General features: G+C 44.5%; 1 protein-coding gene across 1 annotated transcript in view; it reads right to left on the bottom strand.

Annotated features, from left to right (window-relative positions):
* ELOB (elongin B) overlaps positions 1 to 20,312 on the bottom strand; it is a 65,360-nt gene extending 45,048 nt beyond the window's left edge. Inside the window, exon 1 of the mRNA XM_069244355.1 lies at positions 20,183 to 20,312. Within this exon, the coding sequence (XP_069100456.1) occupies positions 20,183 to 20,185 (3 nt within the window). The 5' untranslated portion in view covers positions 20,186 to 20,312. The remainder of the gene's footprint in view (positions 1 to 20,182) is intronic.
* Positions 20,313 to 20,636: the final 324 nt, after the last annotated feature.

Below are 20,636 nucleotides of genomic sequence, written 5' to 3'. Positions count from 1 at the left end.
ACAATACCATATTTTAAATATTAGCGACATGCAGCAATCTATGCCTTGTACATCACCAATGTTGACTTTACCACTACCTAATCTGTTTCAAAATGCAAGTGTTCACAGATGCCAATCCCACCGACACTCCCACGAGACAAGCCCATTTTCAGTATATATCATTTCACTTGTTTTAAACTAATACAACGTTATTCGAAAACTCAGCTGCGTTGTGTTAGGTATGCAGACTTTGTGCTGTGTCATTATTGCTGATGGACATTTGCAACTTTAAGAGTAGGTTACTACATACATTAATAATTTAGATGAGCATCTGCACACTTCTCTTTAACTGCTCTTTTTGCCCCAAATATATAGTCCGTGCCCTAAACACTTTGTTTTTTTATATAGCATAGCAAGTATGCATGGACTATGGTTTTTTTTTTGTATGGGGGGGGGGAGGGATTCGGGGGCAACGTGACTAAAGTACAATGTTCACCCTGATAAGTGTCTTGGTATTGCCGGCCCAAGGCCACATTTAAAACGATCAAGCAGTGGAGAACCAGTACCAGCCCGAGGGGAAAAAAACCTTGAGACTGCGTGAACAGCTCACCTTTTTAAAGCATCCCCAAATGAGAGCAAGGATGCCTACTGCCACCAATGTAAGTTAATGAATTTCTAAATAGTGCTGCAACTCCCAAAAAGACATGGCAAGTTAGGGTTTGAGTATACCAGTTTAAAAGCTGTCCAAAGGTTGATGGTTTAGAGGCATAAAGTGATTTGTGGACTACACATAAGGCTTGTATTTAATGTGTTCCTTGACCAGCACTTACTGCAGCATCGCAAGGATCCTGGAGATGTGATCCCAGAATTTCAGTCTAGCTGCATACCTTTTGACGGGTTGTACATTGCATTGCCAAGCAAACTGCAATGCAGTATCCCAAATGTGCTGAAATGCACAGTTCCAAAACCAGTCCCATAAGAATAAGCACACAGATAAAGAATGTGACAGAATGGGGCTTAGTTCTTAGGTTTTGGGAGACCCAAAAAATGGGGCTAGTATAACAGACCCCAAGATTTTCAGTGATATTAGGGTGTCATCATTATAGAGAAAGAGACCAAACCCCCAGGATTCAATGAGAGACCTGGGGAATCAAGTACAAGTTAAAGATTAAATGGGAAAGCATGGAGTCTTGCAGCCTAATGATCTGAACTGGATCTATCCTCACATCATGAATGTACGTACATTTTTTGGTTCAAAAAAGGGTGTCTAACTTCAGGTTTTGTTCACACAAGTCTTATGTTTGGCTTTTTTATTATTAGAGAGCCATTTAAAATAGCTCTAGGGAAAGAGGACGCCAACAACAAATATTTTTTGTACATCTTTGGTGGAATTAAGTACACTGGCAAACCTGAAGGTTTACTACTGCAGACTAGTATAAGGAATTCCTCTTAACTGAAGGAGGTGGGCAGGGAGGGGTGGGGTGAGTGAGAAAGTAAACAATTACAAACTAGTCTACAAAAGGTGACACAATCAACATTTGACAATACACTGCAATTTGCAGTGTTGTGGCAATCAAATGGATTTTGTTAGAAAATAAATAGGCGATTAAACTGTTCTTCTTATAAGAGCAAAGGGAATCCAACATCTTAGGTGGGTGCCTCACATCCAAACAGTGAAAATGGCCAAATGCATACTGGGAGCGGATAAAGGGTTTACAGAGAAAATGCAACTTTAACTTTCCCGATGGCCAGTTTGTGTATTTCTAGTTCTGCCTCAGCTAATGGATTGTGTGTCAGATCATAGTTAAGGTGCCAACAGTGTAGATGGGAAATCAAAGATTCACAACGATATTTTAACTATTTAAACAAATCATTTTCCTTCTTGATGCTGGCCCTCTGATCTTCCTGCCCAGCTTTTTTGTTTGCTGACCCCTTGATGGAATAAAGTTACCCATGGGGAAGGATGCTTGAATTCTAGATGCTGAAGACATACGGACCAAAATAAGCAAGCATGCTCAGCTCCCCATGCTACTGCCAGGTCCACAGATAAAGAGGTATGAAGCTGTGACCAGCCTCGGTACTGATTAACACCAATTCGAGCTGAGTATCTGACATACAAAATAATGAATGGCCCAAACAAAATTGAATGGTGCAAAAGGTCATGCTTTGATGACTGACGAATATGGTGGGTAGAGTAAGTGTGCCTAATGGACTGTTGAACGCGGACAACACCCGCAAAGGCAAAAATCTCAAATTTTACATCACTGCAGTGATCAACCGACAGCACTCCTGCAGTATGTCACCTTCTACTTACTTGGTCAACGAGCTAAATTTAATGGTGTGGGAATGGTTCACAAGAAAAACAATCTTGGTGTGAAGAAAGATATTCACTAATTCATGATGTTTCAGCATTAACCAGTGATTACACATCCTTATTTAGGGGACACCAAGCATCATTTGCACACTTGGTGGCGGGGTTAGCTGAGGAACTAGGGAAAAGGCATGTTAAAGTTATAGAATGGAGGTTAACCTGGCTTTTGGCATTAAATGTCACAAGGCTCCCCTTGCATCACTGTGGACTCAGCAAGGCAAGTGGGAACTTTCCAGTGAAAAAATGGCTTGACAACCTTAATAAACCTGCACAATGTTTTAAGTAATGGGGTCTTCCTTGCAAAAATGGTCTGACCAAACATCAAAGCTATATACAATACTGCAGCCTAAGGGGCTCGCTGAGGTGGTTAAAATGACCAAGGGCAGAAAAGGGAGAATTAGCTGATATCACAGTAGATAGATCTGAAATCTGCAGATATAGTACATTCAGCGTCCTTTTGGAATGGTTGGTGTTAACAAAATCTTTAAGATACAACTAGGTTAACATCATACTATATTAATCTAGCTGAATACTCCAAAAATGTACAAGTAAAACAAAAAAAATCTAATGGACACTATCAGACAATCAATTTAAAAAAAGTGCTACTGTCATGGACATTTTTTGGGTCATGTTTGTACAAGGAGATGCCTGACATACCAGCAATGGGATTCAGGAAAACCCATTTGCAACAAAACTTTTTACAGAAGATGTGATAGGTTTGTAGTTTGAGCATTCTTGTGCGTCGTTGTAGCATGAGGATGCTCTTGTGTTTCAATGTAAGTTTCACACTCGGGAGTGGCCCAGTGACTACAAGGTTGCCTTGTATTCCCCAACTTCGAACGGTCTAAGTGAGAGAGTGAATAGAATAGTAAAGGAAGGAATTCAAACAGCAGGATGTGCAAGAGTTTCCCAAAACTAAAATCTGGAATTACAATAATTACGCCACAAAGTACTACAGATGTTCCTCCTTCTACACGGTTAAGAGTAAGAAAAGTGCACACAAGTCAGTTTCAGGAATGATTGAGAAACAAGAGTGCGTGCAAAGATGGAAAGGGTAAGGAGGCCTCAGTGGCTTCCCAGGTGTTACGAAAGCAGAATACCATGAAGGAAAAATTTGACACTAGTAAGAGTTTCAAAAATATAGACCTTCAAATTGGTGTCTGGGTGTTCATTCGAAATCCCAGGAGAGTGTTGAGATAAGTTTCAACATTTTCTTCTCCTGTATAAGTTACAAGGGTGAGCAAAGGGTCAGCTCTTCTTGGTGATAAGGGAAGATAGAACAAAAGAAAGCTTGTACATCTTTCTTACTTCCGGTGTCTACTTTGAGGAAACTTTCAGAGAAAGCAATGGATCAATGTGATTGGTCTAGCTGGTTGCACGATCCACAAGGAGCTTCTTCCTCTCTAGGATCATCTTCTTCTCTGGGTGATCTTTTTTCAGAGTGAAATACTCAACCAAACCCAGTGGATGTAGCTGAGCATGTAACTGCTAGCACCACGGTCACGAAGGATATGGGGTCTCACCAGAGAAGAGCACCTTGCAAATTTGACGATTATGAATCATTTTAGGCTAGGTGACTATCTGTTGGTTAACATTCTGAATGCAGTCTTCTATAGATGTATATTTAAAAAAATGATTTTATGTACTAAACCAATAATATTGTAAAGTTGGCTTAGCATGATGTATACTTGAAGGTTTTACCTTATGTACCACACTTGTGGCTATTTAAAAAGAAAATGGAAAAAAAGAGGGAAGTGTTGTAGTATGATTATCGTTTGAGCATTCTCATGTGACCTTGTAGCACAAGGATGCTCTGTGTTTCAATGCAAGTTCCACACTCTGGAATGGAACAGTAACTGCATGGCGTTTAGCAACTGAGTGACTATGCAGGCACTGGACGTTCCTGGTTGTGAATGTTGTTATCCTTACAAATAAACTCATCATATTATTTGTCCCGAGTACTTACTTCAGAAGGGAAACGACCTGCCACACTATTAGCATGGAACTAAAAGCAAAGACACAAGGACAAACGAAATTGGAAGCATCACAGCACCCCAAAAGGGCAGGTTGTGCCCACAGCTGTAGGGGATTGTTGGCGTGTCAGACTTTTCCAAGCACCACAAAAGGGTATGGGTCCATGTAGTAGCCAACCTGGATACCCAGCTCCCTCAGTCTTTCAGAGGAACACCAGGTTTCAGTGGACTGCGCACTCCACTATAAGCCGAATGTTGCATCCACAATCACAATGGTAACAGTGCGCTTCTCCTTCCAGGATATAGCTACATCTCTCACTATTTGTTTTCTGTATGCTTGTCTCTGAACTGGTACAACACTCTACTGCTTTTGGACAGGTTTTCAGTATACAAACACCACATACAGTCACCAGACATCTTTGCAGCAAGAACTAAAACAATGAGTGGGCATTAAAAAAAAAAAAACACTTCACCTGGTCAAGGAAAAACTCAAAAGCTGTGTATGCCAGCCAATCTGGATTTAACACACTCTTAAAACCGTATTCTTAATAATTGCTCAACTTACCAAAGCTTCACCTCCAGCTGTATCACCAGTCATTTTATTTCATTTGTAATGTCACCCCACAGGACAACTAACTAGCTCCACCTACTGGGCTGGTGTCATTGTGACATCAGCCATGACACAATCGCAGGCCAAGATTTTTCTTACCCACACAGCAATATGAGGTGTTTTATAACACATTCTTGGGATATAGATGCTGCTTTTCTAGCTTCCCACAAACAATCAGCAGTATACTGCTAGAGATATGCACACACTTCTTCCCACTTGTCTCATGGCCGCAAACAAGAGCTTTTATCACAGGGAGGCTTAACTTCCCACGCCAAAACCAGACTAAACTCATGCAGACCTCTGCTCATCCCTGTCTGAACTATGCTGAAATACTACAGCAGAAACATGTATCGCCTTGGCTAAGTGTCTTTGCTGAGGTGTGCCCAACAGACTGTATCCTTAGACTAACACTCCTGAACAGCCCATTAATGGAAGTTCCTTGGTTTCTTGTAATCAGAGGATGTTGTGTTCCTGCCTGTGGAGGTGTCTTCCAGCACTGGGTAGAGTGATAGGTCAGAACGTATTAACACTATATAAATTGCCTCTCAACCGAATGCCAACCTCAATCACTGCCTGTACTTTTCTGCTCTCTAGCTAGGGTTACGCTATAAAAGTATGAATACTTACATACATCCTGATTGGCAGTGAATATATCATATTGCTGACATTGGCTCATTTGTTTTAGTCCTTGCTGAAATGACGATCGGTGTCCAATCAGAAAGTTGGCTGTTGTTTATGAAGCCTGGCCTTCACTCAAGGGGAATACTGCGAAGTTGGGAGACGCAAAGTTGTATTATGGTGCACAGTCTAAGATAGCTAGCCTGCCAGAGTCCCCTTAAGGGTCTGCCAGAAGGTCTCCTACAGTAGGACATGGTGATTCCACCAGACCACAGCAAAACTGTCAAAGTATGCCAGAAGTGGGAATCCATAATGGAGTTCATGGTTCTATGGTTCCTTTTGGGGAATGGGGTTTTTCTGTCAAGTGTGGAACTGAAGGGGTTTGGGGCAGTCGGAGAGGGGCACTGAAATGGCAGGGGTATGGAATGAGACCTGGAAATTACATAATACATGTAGGGACTCTAGTGGTGGTCTTTGAATGTTAAGGGGATCAAAAATTTCTAGTAGGTCAGAAAATGAAACGAGAAACAATGCAAATAGCACTCCTTTTGAGACATACCTTTCTAACAATCTACAAGTAAACGCAGGAAAATTATAGCCATCTGCTAGAGGGGTCTGTAGACCGGTATCCAAGAAACTTCCTGTGCTTTGACATTAACAGTGTAAGGGGGCACGTCAATATCCATTTTCAGAATAACAGTGTTGAAATGGAAAAGTCCCTCACATGTGATGGGAGTGTATCCATGCCCTGTGTGCCCCAACTGTAACAATGCCTGGATCCCTGATTTTTGATGTCATGGGCAAGCATGGACCATGCGTGTGTGCCGTGACAAAGGTCTGTCTCATGGATTGTGGTCTTTTTGGACGAGGAGGGGCGCTCAGTGCTACCCTCATAGTGGTAAAAGGCCTTTTCCAGGAGTTAAGCAACACAAGTGAAGTGGTGGCAGCATGCAGTGTATTGATCAGTAGGAGTGAACCAGTCCTTTTTACCCCAGTCACTGGAGTGAGGCCTACAGGTGCACTCACTTAAAGTGCTGACGCTACGTGCTTAATTCTCCACTGGACTACACCAGTTGGTGTGTAGTGCTAAGCAGTGCATATGTAGCATACATGTGCTGATGTATGGGTGCCTGTATCTTTTATGCATTTGCTGGGTGCATGTCTGACTGTGAAGGGCACAATACATGAAAGATGGAGTGCTGTGCAGCATGTGCACGCTATATGTATGTAGTGTGTGTGTGTGTAACAACACAAAAGGATGACAGACGGAGTGCTGAACCTTTTCAAACACTCACCCCCGTACACAGATTGGAGTTAAATCCATTGCTCCTTTGCTCACCATGCCACTCCAGTTTTGACCCAGCCATATGAAAATCAGTCTTGACCCTGCTCCCCATGGAAACAGTCCAGCCTGAACTGCCAGGCCAGGTCCTCCCTGTACCGGAAACAAGCATTCTGGGACCGGTTTCGGGGTATCACCCCTCATCAGCCAGGCTATCTTGAATCTAGTGGCACAGCGAGCAAGGGACCCACGTCTGGGCATACCTTGGCCACTTAGGGCGGCTCAAGCAACACAAAAGGATGATGGACGGAGTGATGAAACTTTTCAAACACTCACCCCCAGTCACAGATCTGGGTTAAATCCATTGTTGTTTTGCTTACCCTGCCAACATAATAGACCCGGCCTATTGCAAATCAGTCTTGACCCTGCGTCTCATGGGAACAGCCCAGCCTGAACTGCTAGGCCAGGTCCTCCCTGGACTGGAAACAAGCATCCTGGGACAGGTTTCCGGGCATCAACCCATATCAGCCAGGCTATCTTGAGTCCAGTGAGCAAGGGACTCACATCTGGGTATACCCTGGCCACCTAGGGCAACTTTAGCAACACAAAAGGATGATGGTGGAGTGCTGAAACTTTTCAAGCACTAACCCCCAGTCACAGACCTGGGTTAAATCCATTGTTCTTCTGCTCACCATGCCACCCCAGTTTGACTGAGTGAGTGCCCCCCTCTGAATGGTACAATACATCAGACCTTTGGGTTCCATTTTCAGAGACCCAAGAGTGACTGGAGGAACATAAAGAGAGGAGGTAGAGGAATCCATCCAGGCAGATTTGTGAATTTCTGCATTCCTGTAACCTGTGTCGGACATATTGGAGGATAGGAGAGCCAGGCTCTCCAGTATACTTCAGAGGGCGCTCTGTGAAACACAGGTGCCACTCGGAAGGGGGCAGGGCACATCTCAGGAAGGAGATGGGGCTGATAAGAGAGACATAAAGAGTAGGGCTGAGGCCCTTGGGTAATGTTTTAAGACATCACTGCGGCTGGCATCAAGGTGTGATCCTCTAGTTACTCTCATGACCTGTGTTGTCGACTATAAGATTTGGAGTCACTCCTGCTGTGACAGGATAGCTTGAAACACCCAAAATTGTCAGTTGTTGAGCACCTAGTCATGCTGCATGAGAAGGAGAAGCTTTGCAAGACTTCTCTCTGTAACCAGGACTGAGGACCACGCTTGGGACCACTAACTCCTGTTTGCCCCGTAGCCCTCTGAACAGGGTTCGGACACAGAGCATCTCAGAAAGAAGCCTGCACATCACCCGACCAGAGAGGAAGTGCAATAAGAAATCAGACTGCAGAATAATCCCCAAAACATCAGTTGTGACCAACTGCTCCTGCATTTCAGGAAAGGCATCTCTTCAAGGACCATTTATCCAGAAAATTAAGGCCAATACACTCAAACTTCCAGGATTGTGTATATGATCTTCAATCACCTTCTCGCCAAGTTCTTGCATACCAATGACTCTATGCACAGCACTCTGCTGATCTGAGATACGTTTTCACTATAAATATGTACATATGCACATACATAGGAAATCGTACAGCGAGTTCGAACTATGTAAATGCTTTGCACTTGAGAGCAATGTATGGTCTGAACTAAGCTTGCTTTTGAAAGCGACCCTAACACTCCTGAAACATACATGGGAAGTTGAGCACAAAATTATAGGATGGGGTCACGTTAAAGTATTATTACTATTCCCATATGCATAATTTGTAGAGGAAGACAGAACTTTCTGCATTTGAAACATAAATAAGATTACGTTATATTGCATACCAACCCCATGAGATTAGTTAAAATTAGTTATTGTGGTGCTGCACTCCACTGGAGGTTCTCAACAATTACCTTGCAGGATCCAGCTTTGAGGAACTTTGGGGGTGCATAAACTATTTCAATACAAAACTGGGTTACACATGGAGTTTTCCTTTGGCGTGGAAAGTCCTCAAGCTTTAAATCAGGGTGACTGTTGATCCTGCTTATCCACACAGGTTGGGGTGTTTAACCAAGATGTCAGAATGATGCATGCACTTGAGACCTATTGAGCTAGGACACTGGCAGACAATCACTGACATCCAGGGAACTGAAAGAGGACTGTTTTGTAAGGGTGATTACACAGTGACTTCTAGCAGTAACTTGCAGGGGAAACCCATTCATAACATAGCTCTAATCAGAAGCCAATAGGATTATTCACCAAGCCTACAATGAGTTTAGACTATGTAGGAAAGTGCCCCTTTTTGCCATGGTAACCCCTCCACCACCACTTTTTGCCTGATATCTAATGCCAACTTGACTGAGTGTGTGCTGGGACCCTGCTAACCAGGCCCCAGCCCCTATGTTCTTTCCCCAAACTGTACCACTGCTCCCACAACGGGCATACCTCTGGCACACAGCTAAGTCCCTTGTAAAAGGTAACAGTGGTATCAAGGGTTTTGTGGCCAGGGAGGGTCTTTAAGAGCTGCAGCATGTGTGTTTTGGTGCAGAAAAAAGGTGAATTTGACAGGGCATCCATCGCTGAGTGCCATGCCTGCCAACACTGCCTGTGACATAGGTAAGTCACCCCTCTGGCAGGTCTTACAGCCCTAAGTCAGTGTGCACTATACCACAGGTGACGGCATAAGTGCATGAGCAATATGCCCCTGCAGTGTCTAAGTCCATTCTAAGACACTAAATGCAGTGAAGCCATATTAAGTACATGGGTGGGGAGATTGTCACTACGAACTCCATAGCTCCATAATGGCTTTACTGAACGCTAAGAAGTTTGATATCAAATTTCTCAGCTTAATAAACCCACACAGATGCCAGTTTTGGATGTATTAAAAATACACACGGAGGGCACCTTAGAGATGCCCCATGAAAACCAACCAACTCTCTAGTGTGTGGCTTATTGGTTTCTGCCAGCCAGCCAGCCACCACCAGACAGGTTTCTGACCCCCTGAGGTCAGTCTTTGTGCTCTCGGAGACCAGAAATAAGGCCTGCTCTGGGTGAAGGTGCTTCACACCTCCCCCTGGCAAGAACAACACTCGGTGGTGAACCTCATAGGCTCCGGCCCTTTGTCATGCTGACTGAGGACACTCCTGTAGCGGAGATGCCTACCCCCCTGATCTAGCCCTACTTTTTGGCAGTAGGTTAGGCAGGAAAATTAGTAAGCAGAAGAGGAGTGTCTACCTTGGTGTCCCCTGGAACCTCACCTTGTGGGCTCCTAAAACTACAAAGACTGGAATAGTAAGTTGAGTACTTACCAGTAAATGGTGATTGTGCTTTTCCTCCTAAAGGACTGCACTGCACTCACTGATTCTGCAGTGTCTACTTTTGCCAGTTAAAAGTATTGCTATATTAAAAGTATGCCCACCGTTGATTTTCATCAAAAACCCTACTTATACTTGAAAGTGTTACAACCTTGAAACTGTACTTACCTGCAACTAAGATCCTTTTGGTTCTAAAATAAAGTAACAAAGTATCTGTTTTTACATAAACATTGGAACGGAGTTAGTCATTGACTGTGTGTCTCATTTCTTGACTTTGTGTACAACAAATGCTTAGCACTACCCTCTGCTGAGTGTAACTGCTGGCCCACACTACCGCAAAAGTGAGCATTAGTATTATCTACTTTAGCCCCTGTAGAGCCTCTGGGGATCCACTGGACCCTTGCACACTATGCCTTATTTTGGTATAGTATATACAGAACCAGCTTCCAACAGCCTATATAAAAGTCTCAAAGAAAGAAGGAACAGACGAAGCATGCATGGATAGGTTATTGGCAAAATGCAAATTCAGTACAGTGAAAAGAAGCTGAGGGCCGGGACTGGAGCCAGACAAAACAGAAAATCTGTGCTGCGCTAAATTCATCTGGGCTAAGAGGGCTCCTGAATTGGGCAGCCTGGGATGCAACAAGAATAAGATCGTACTACACTGGGATGCCATTTAAAGCATGCCCTAACAGGCAGGTGTGCTGCTTCATCCATTACAGAGTTTTAATGTACTGGGCTACTGGACTACAGACGAAATTTGAATGCCTCATCCATATGCTTCTTAACTGACAGTGACATAAAAATGCAGGCTAAAGTACTGGTGATAGGCTCTCTAGTTCCAAACAAGGGAACACCTGAGGAGGTTTACCAGAATATCTGACTATGGATTAATGCAGAAAAGAATTTGGGGAAAGTGATTATGTCACTGTGAGAAAGTAGCCTCTTTCTAGCCTTGTTACCCCCACTTTTGGCCTGTTTGTGAGTGTATGTCAGGGTGTTTTCACTGTCTCACTGGGATCCTGCTAGCCAGGGCCCAGTGCTCATAGTGAAGACACTATGTTTTCAGTGTGTTTGTTAGGTGTCACTGGGACCCTGCTAGCCAGGACCCCAGTGCTCATAAGTTTGTGACCTATATGTATGTGTTCCCTGTGTGATGCCTAACTGTCTCACTGAGGCTCTGCTAACCAGAACCTCAGTGGTTATGCTCTCTCTGTACAAATTGTCACTAACAGGCTAGTGACCAATTTCACCAATTCATATTGGCATACTGGGACACCCTTATAATTTCCTAGTATATGGTACTGAGGTACCCAGGGTATTGGGGTTCCAGGAGATCCCTATGGGCTACAGCATTTCTTTTGCCACCCATAGGGAGCTCTGACAATTCTTACACAGGCGTGCCACTGCAGCCTCAGGGAAATAACGTCCACGTTATTTCACAGCCATTTACCACTGCACTTAAGTAACTTATAAGTCACCTATATGTCTAACCTTTACCTGGTAAAGGTTGGGTGCTAAGTTACTTAGTGTGTGGGCACCCTGGCACTAGCCAAGGTGCCCCATCGTTCAGGGCAAATTCCCCGGACTTTGTGATTGCGGGGACACCATTACACGAGTGCACTATACATAGGTCACTACCTATGTACAGCGTCACAATGGTAACTCCAAACATGGCCATGTAACATGTCTAAGATCATGGAATTGTCACCCCAATGCCATTCTGGCATTGGGGAGACAATTCCATGATCCCCCGAGTCTCTAGCACAGACACGGGTACTGCCAAACTACCTTTCCCGGGGTTTCACTGAAGCTGCTGCCAACCCCTCAGACAGGTTTCTGCCCTCCTGGGGTCCAGCCAGGCCTGGCCCAGGAAGGCAGAACAAAGGACTTCCTCAGAGAGAGGGTGTTACACCCTCTCCCTTTGGAAAAAGGTGCCAGGGCTGGGGAGGAGTAGCCTCCCCCAGCCTCTGGAAATGCTTTGATTGTGCCCATGTCTGCATAAGCCAGTCTACACCGGTTCAGGGATCCCCCAGCCCTGCTCTGGCACGAAACTGGACAAAGGAAAGGGGAGTGACCACTCCCCTGACCTGCACCTCCCAGGGGAGGTGCCCAGAGCTCCTCCAGTGTGCTCCAGACCTCTGCCATTTTGGAAACAGAGGTGCTGCTGGCACACTGGACTGCTCTGAGTGGCCAGTGCCAGCAGGTGACGTCAGAGACTCCTTCTGATAGGCTCTTACCTGTGTTGCTAGCCTATCCTCCTTCCTAGGTAGCCAAACCTCCTTTTCTGGCTATTTAGGGCCTCTGCTTTGGGGAATTCTTTAGATAACGAATGCAAGAGCTCATCAGAGTTCCTCTGCATCTCTCTCTTCACCTTCTGCCAAGGAATCGACCGGTGACTTCTCTGGATGCCTGCAAAATCGCAACAAAGTAGCAAAGACGACTACTGCAACCTTGTATCGCTGATCCGGCCGCATTCTCAACTGTTTTCCTGGTGCTGCATGTTGTGGGAGTAGTCTGCCTCCCCTCTGCACTAGAAGCTCCGAAGAAATCTCCCGTGGGTCGACGGAATCTTCCCCCTGAAACTGCAGGCAACAAAAGACTGCATCACCGGTCCTCTGGGTCCCCTCTCAGCACGACGAGCGTGGTCCCTGGAACTCAGCAACCCTGTCCAAGTGACTCCCACAGTCCAGTGACTCTTCAGTCCAAGTTTGGTGGAGGTAAGTCCTTGCCTCACCACGCTAGACTGCGTTGCTGGGTACCGCGTGATTTGCAGCTGCTCCGGCTCCTGTGCACTCTTCCAGGATTTCCTTTGTGTGCAGCCAAGCCTGGGTCCCCGACACTCTAACCTGCAGTGCACAGCCTCCTGAGTTGTCCTACGGCGTCGTGGGATCTTCATTTGTGACTTCAGGTGAGCTCCGGTTCACTCCTCTTCGTAGTGCCTGTTCCGGCACTTCTGCGGGTGCTGCCTGCTTCTGTGAGGGCTCCCTGTCTTGCTAGGCACCCCTTCTGTCTCCTGACGCAATTGGCGACATCCTGGTCCCTCCTGGGCCACAGCAGCATCCAAAGACCCTAACCGCGACCCTTGCAGCTAGCAAGGCTTGTTTGCGGTCATTCTGCGTGGGAACACCTCTGCAAGCTTCTTCACGACTTGGGACATCCATCCTCCAAAGGGGAAGTTCCTAGTCCTCTTCGTTCTTGCAGAATCCACAGCTTCTACCACCCGGTGGCAGCTTCTTTGCATCCTCAGCTGGCATTTCCTGGGCATCTGCCCAATCTCGACTTTGTTGCAACACTTGGACTTGGTCCCCTTGTTCCACAGGTACTCTCGTCTGGAAATCCACCTTTGTTGCATTGCTGGTGTTGGTCTTCCTTGCAGAATTCCCCTATCACGACTTCTGTGCTCTCTGGGGAACTTAGGTGCCCTTAACACCTACTTTTCAGGGTCTTGGGGTGGGCTATTTTTCTAACCCTCACTGTTTTCTTACAGTCCCAGCTACCCTCTACAAGTTTACATAGGTTTGGGGTCCATTCGTGGTTCGCATTCCACTTTTGGAGTATATGGTTTGTGTTGCCCCTATACCTATGTGCTCTCATTGCAATCTATTGTGACTGTACATTGCTTGCATTGCTTTCTATTGCTATTATTGCATATTTTTGGTATTGTGTACATATATCTTGTGTATATTTGCTATCCTCATACTGAGGGTACTCACAGATACTTTTGGCATATTGTCATAAAAATAAAGTACCTTTATTTTTAGTATATCTGTGTATTGTGTTTTCTTATGAAATTGTGCATATGACTCCAGTGGTATAGTGGGAGCTTTGCATGTCTCCTAGTTCAGCCTAAGCTGCTCTGCTAAGCTACCTTTTCTATCAGCCTAAGCTGCTAGAACACCTCTTCTACACTAATAAGGGATAACTGGACCTGGTGCAGAGTGTAAGTGCCCCTTGGTACCCACTACAAACCAGGCCTGCCTCCTACAGTCACTATAAACTGAAAAAACAAACAAGCACTGTTTGACTCCTTTCCATTGAAATGGTCGACTAAAAATATTTGAAATATATTTTGGGACAGTGAAAGTCCACTTAGTAAAGCTGCTATGTAAGCTGCCATATGACCAGTTTACAACGTTAAGGCCAGCTATTCAGGGAAATCTGGTTGGGCTGGCTAGAAGCATAACAAAACTTGAGGGGGGCCGCATGCAAAGTACCTTGAGGGTGCCCCTTCCACCTGGACCCAGTCCGGAGCCTACCGCCTGTGCACAGTGTACTGTGCTGAGAGGGGGCCTTGGAGCTCACCCGCCACCTCCGCACCACGGGGGCTGCAGGGGCCTTCGTTATGCCACTGGGGCTGGCTGGCTGGCTATCTATGGTTCTGTCTGCAATCTGAACAGAGCCATTTTAATTACTCACAAAGCAATGACACACTGAGCCGTAGAAGCACAGAGACGATAACAGCACAGACATAGAGTGTAATAGGTAAGGTATGTCCCTGAGATTGGTAAATGCTATTGCATTTATTCATAGTATCTTGTCCACAAGAAAAACATTTTGATGACTGTTGGGTTTTAAGAAGCACTGGCCCAAATCTTTGCTATTTCGACTGGTAGGAGAAAGAAGTGCATGAGACGCTGCGGAAGAATACTGTTATCTAATATGACACAGAGACATGCCCACACAGGCTATCTCCCAAAACCAGTAACTGATGCTAAAGACAAGCTAAAAATCTTGGATAAATATAGGACAATTGAGTCCTCAATCTGTAGCTGCAGGGATATGGAATTCCTACATCTTGTTTGGGGTCAAGGGCAACAAGTTTTTATGTTTACTTTGTCCTTGGGACAAGTAGGCCCAACCCCCTGCAGCACAAACCCTTTGGCTGTCTGTTTACAGAGAGTGGAACTCTCTGCAGTTGAGGTAATGTGTTTCCAAGAGATAATGCTGTTTGAACTTGTATTTATGGTTCATTATTTGAAAGCCTTCATTATTAGGGTGAGTGCTGTAAACTAATGTTTTAAGGTCACACTTCACTACTGACGTTGGTTCCAGTACAACAACAAAAAAACGTGTATACACATGTTTGAAAAGTTTAGCCTATGAGGCTAAGTATAATGCTCCCAGAATGCTCTCTGATTATATGCAAATGAAGTGTCATTTAGTAAAATGTGTTGATGCATGCTAGTATTTCCCAAAAATATTTCTAATGGAAAATCAGTGTAACCATTTTCAACACTATTATGGGAAGCATGAAAATAAACAAACACTGACAAAGCCAACTGATCTGACAAATTTTTATAAGTCTTTTAGTTTCATCAATGCGTGTCTTGTTTTGACATGGCTTTTGTAACACTTTATTGTTGTGGGAGCTACCAGGCCCTCAATATTGTAACAAACACTGGCAAACCCCCCCCCAAAAAAGTTTTTGAACTCTAAAAGCACACGTTGCCACCAGCGGCATAACAAAGGCCCCGCAGCCGCCCTCCAGGGGGGCCCTTCAGCACAGCACCTGCCCTGAGTGCGTCTGGAGAGGGTGGCTCCTCCATGTTCTTTACAAAGGGGCACCCTCCAGTTTCGTTACGTCACTGATTGCCACTGTAGTTCCTGACACTGAACAAAACTACTTTGTGTGGCAATATGCTCCTTGTGGAAGAGCAGAATGCGATCACTCACAGTAAAGCCGGCCGAAAGAGAGAGAAATAGAAGTTTAATAAAAACAAAATGTCTTTGTTAACACCAGACCTAATTAGGGACCAAGACACACATGTAGGTAGCTTTTTGCATGTCGCAAACAGCGACTTTCGCTGTTTGTGACATGCAAAAAGCACATTGCGATGCACAAACCCAGTTTTGCGATTCGGTAACCTGGTTACGAAACGGGTTTGCGACTCACAATTAGTAAGGGGTGTTCCCTTCCTAATTGCGACTCGCAGTGCAATGTAGGATTGTTTTGTGACCGCGAACGCGGGCGCAAACCAATCGCAGTTTGCACCCATTTCAAATGGGTGCTAACACTTTCGCAAAAGGGAAGGGATCCCCATGGGACCCCTTCCCCATTGTCAATGTCACTGTAAACATTTTTTCAGAGCAGGCAGTGGTCCTGCGGACCACTGCCTGCTCTGAAAAAATGAAACAAAAACGTTTCATTTTTCGTTTTTGTTATGCATCTCGTTTTCCCTTAAGGAAAACGGGCTGCATTACAAAAAAATAAATAAAAAACTGCTTTATTGAAAAGCAGTCACAGACATGGTGGTCTGCTGTCTCCAGAAGGCCACCATCCCTGTGAGGGCTGCCATTCGCGAAATTATGGGCCATGACTCACTCCACTAGATGCAACCAACAAGATACAGTAAGTACTGGTCAACTGGCCCCTTTAGAAAAAGGCACCTTGCAGCTGTGTCCCGGTAGCCACACAGGAGGACAACCAACTGATCCTTCTAATCCATTTGTTTGTCCAAGAGGGAGCATATTTAATCCATGAAGGATCTTCTCAGGTCACAGACAGCAGGTCCTGACCTCTTCTGATGATATGCACTTTTTCAGCAGTTCCTGTTTGCCCTACTGCAAACAATACCACAGGGCCTCTCACTCTGAATTCCAAGATGGGGGTACCCTTTATTCCTTGTGCAGAGCTTGTGTCCACCAAGAGGTCTGGCAAGGAGAATGAGCAGGTCCCTACCCTGTAACCTCTCCAAATCACTTCTGGGGGTAGATACCTCTGGAGGAACAGGCAAGTTTAATTTTGTGCAAGTCCCATGTATAAATATAACACACCCTACCTTGAAGGCAAACAAGATAAACTTAGGAGTAACTTGTTAACACTTAAAAGCAGGGCTTCATGTGTCACAAAATTATTTGACAGGTTTGACAACAAGTTTTAGGCTGCTGCAGCCATATTACTCATGGTAGCCCTGAAGACATGTTTTACAAGCCAACACTTTGAATGGCACCAGAGGTGCTGAAGTTCACAGGTGGCATTTAATTTCCAGACACTGGGTTAACTTATTACAACATACACCAGGGACTTATAGGCAAGTTAAATTGAGTGAGATAAGGTGTTTTAACCATGTTTAAATGGGGAGCACAGACGTTACTCCTGTTTAGCTGGAGGAAAACAGTTGAGTTCAAAACCCAAAAAAATAATGCCTGGAAAAAGACAAAAAAATCGAATGTGATCATGCAGAAAAAGCAGATTTGCAACAACCCCTTTCTTTGCAACTATGGTGCACACTGTATATCAAACTGGAGTTACAGGAAATTGGACCCAACCTGGAAGGTAGTTGTGAATTCATAGTGGAGGATGTGAAAAACTAGCAACTGTGTCTAAAATAAAATGTGCAATTCAATGATTTCTTTCTTCTCAGAAGCATAATATGCTGGGTGAATCTGAATGCACGTTTCTAGAGTACAGACATTCTACTGCCAGGAGACTTTTAAGCAAGGTGTTTAACACAGTGTAAAGGAGCACTGGAACGCTGTCCATACATAGAGTCAATTTGGCATTATGACAGGGTCACAACATTAAGATCTTTTTTTCACACAAAAAAATATATCCCTCATGGTTGGGGATAAAACAAACGACCTCTTTCCCCTGTAACAAGTCTCGGTATGGATATCAAATACACCCAACATAATGCGTGGCCCACATTCAGCTAATCCTTGCTATTTAACCAACATGGCATTCTGGAACTTCTCGTTCCACTTTTAACAACCGCTCAAAGTCCAAACATGGAAAGTACTGTCAGCTAAAAGGTCAGGACCAACTATAAATGTTGTGCATAAAACAGAGTCACTTTCAAGGTGTGTAGCAACAGCAGAGTTAACACTCCTGTGGCAATTCATGTCAAAGCTGGATAGGACGTTCACTATAAGGAAGGGAGATACATTGTACTTGTGATGATAATGCAAACCCCGTGATGTGATAAGATTAGATGGTCAATGACAGTGTCTTCTCTGCACACCTGTCTTTAGAAAGGGTGCTCTGGACAACAGAGAAAGGTTTTCTATTCTGCATAGCCTGGGTATCTGAACTACATCGGAGGAGTAGCTAGGAACCCCCACTTCTGATACAAGACAACCATCATGCTGGCAAGAATGGCTTTGTATTGGAGTGAACATGGGTAATTAGTCTACTGAGGGGCACAAGAGTTCACCATAAAAAGAAGCTTAATAAACTGCACAGGGAAAGAAGTAGGTATAAAGAACGTGGATCTGCATGTGGAGAAATACCTGCTTCTACGATGCAAGATAAACATATCTGTGCTATCAAAATTGCCTGTAAGAAACATCGTTGGCTAAAATGGTGGATGAATGCATTATTCATTATTGATAGTCAATAAGTACAGATGTATCTCTATGGCTTTCCTGACATGGCCATTATGATTGCCTAGAGCTCTGTGGTCGGGGGATGCACTGTATACAACAGTTTCGCTGGTTGAAAACGTTTTATATTCCCTACCCCACGATAGGTTTGAAAAGAGGCTAGAGACCTGCACATGTAACTTGCCCAATCATCATCAGAATCAGGGTCCACAAAGCTGTTAACTCTAAGGATGGTAACAAGTCATGTAAATATTGTGATGTGACACATTGTCATGTGATGTCTTTTGTGATGCAATTGTTATGCCAATCCATTTTGACACATGAAAATTCCTACCTCTTTTTGGCCAATGAATACAGGCGAGTATGAAATAAGAACCGTAATGTGCGTTAATTAACACCAAGAGGCGACTCACTGTATAGTGGAAGTCACTCTTATTTGTTCCAAGCACACAACTGGGTCGCTGGTCCCTGCTTACACTTCGCCTTAACTTAACCGTTTTAGTTCCCCTCATTTGCACTATGAGCTGTAATGAGATTTTCCTGTTGTCCAACAACTTTGACACTAAAACAGCTCTGTCACTTAGGAACGGTTACAGAGACGTTTGTAACTCTTAGGTTACAGATTATTCTCAGAGAAAATCCGACTCAGCCATCGAATCACCTTGTCCTCCTTCATATGAAACATTCTATCCAATGTCAACTCGCTGATGGGTAGCTGGTGAGAGCACATGGGCCTCACCATTAGGCCTATGGGCTCGCGAGCCTGCCTACAATTAAGCAAAATGGGTGGTATGGCTAAATACTACAAAGAAACAAATCTGATCTCCATATTGTTACTAAAACCGGAAAAATAACCGCAGGCTGGTTGGTGAATTGTGATCGCTTAGATGCTGCGGTCATGTTTCACGATAGTACAATCCTCAATCCTCAATGATTCCACCATGACAGCAGTGTTATATACCCACACATGCACAATTACCTATAAGAAAAGACTGGACAACAAGCATAGACCCCAGAACACCCATGTTGTAACTGATTTCACTGGAAATTGTAATCTTCTACAACTTGCACTGACAAGGTTTAGTTGAGATGATATAGAAGATTATGTGGCTATTGGGCGTAAATAAGTAGTTCGGACTGTGTCGCTGTGCTCCTGAAAGATAAAATCAAAGGGGCTTTCTAAAAAAAAACCAGCCCTTCACAATCCAGAATGAGCCAAGGCGGAAGCGGTGCCATCTTAAGTGTGGCATTCCAGTAAAAGGGCACCGGAAACGGTCAAAACTCAACTAAAGTGAGCACGTAAAGGTGAGTCGTTGGATCGGACCCCTACTTTCCCAAATCATGTTCCCATTATGCGAAGTCAGTATATCTAAATCATTAGCAACTCGCTCTCTATTTTCGTGAGGCTGGTCTACTAAGAATCTATTCCGAAGGGAAGAGACGATTTTCTGGCCAACACAAAAAAAGCCACCCAAAATAAATCACGAGTGTCAAAGCCCACCGCTATCAAAGAATGAAGTCCAGGTATACTCAAACAATGCCCGAAAATGACGTCACGAAAAAAACTGAGTCTTGGCAGATCCGCCATATTGAGAAGGTCAGCACCAGGGCTCGGTCTCCCAGTGTTACCCTGTTTGTGTACGACTGTTGTTGTTTTAAAATAGAACTGACGCAAAGGCCTCCCTATCCTTACGCACTGCTCCCTTCTTCGCAAGCGCTTACCATGGCGGCAGCTACCGTGTCCCGCCCGGGCGCTCAGAAGGCTTCTCACGCAGAGCCCCGAGGTCCGTCAAGCAACGTTCTGCCCATAGAAAGTACCCCCTCCTACTTCCCGACATGCGCCGCGTCAATCCGCCGGAAGTACCAACAGTGCCCATCTTGGGGAACCTACCGTAAATGCCGCCATCTTTCGACTGGCATTCACATAAAAGAAATGCACTGACATTCTGGCTTAATAAACTGCAGAAATCCATTTTAGACTCTGAAGAAAGCATAATGGCAATGAAATAAAGTACTCAAGCAATGAGGGTGCTACCATGTTGTAAATCACATAGCCCCCTTAAATAGAAGGGAAACATTTTTTGCCTGCACAATCTTTTTGGTTACAATTATTAATGAAAAATATGTATTGTGTTGTAGGTAGTAAGGAAAGTGGTGTGTTACCTTCGGATATACG

This window comes from Pleurodeles waltl, chromosome 7 (genome assembly GCF_031143425.1).
Source record: "Pleurodeles waltl isolate 20211129_DDA chromosome 7, aPleWal1.hap1.20221129, whole genome shotgun sequence".
Lineage (NCBI taxonomy): Eukaryota > Metazoa > Chordata > Amphibia > Caudata > Salamandridae > Pleurodeles > Pleurodeles waltl.
This window is presented reverse-complemented; position numbering and strand designations above follow the sequence as displayed.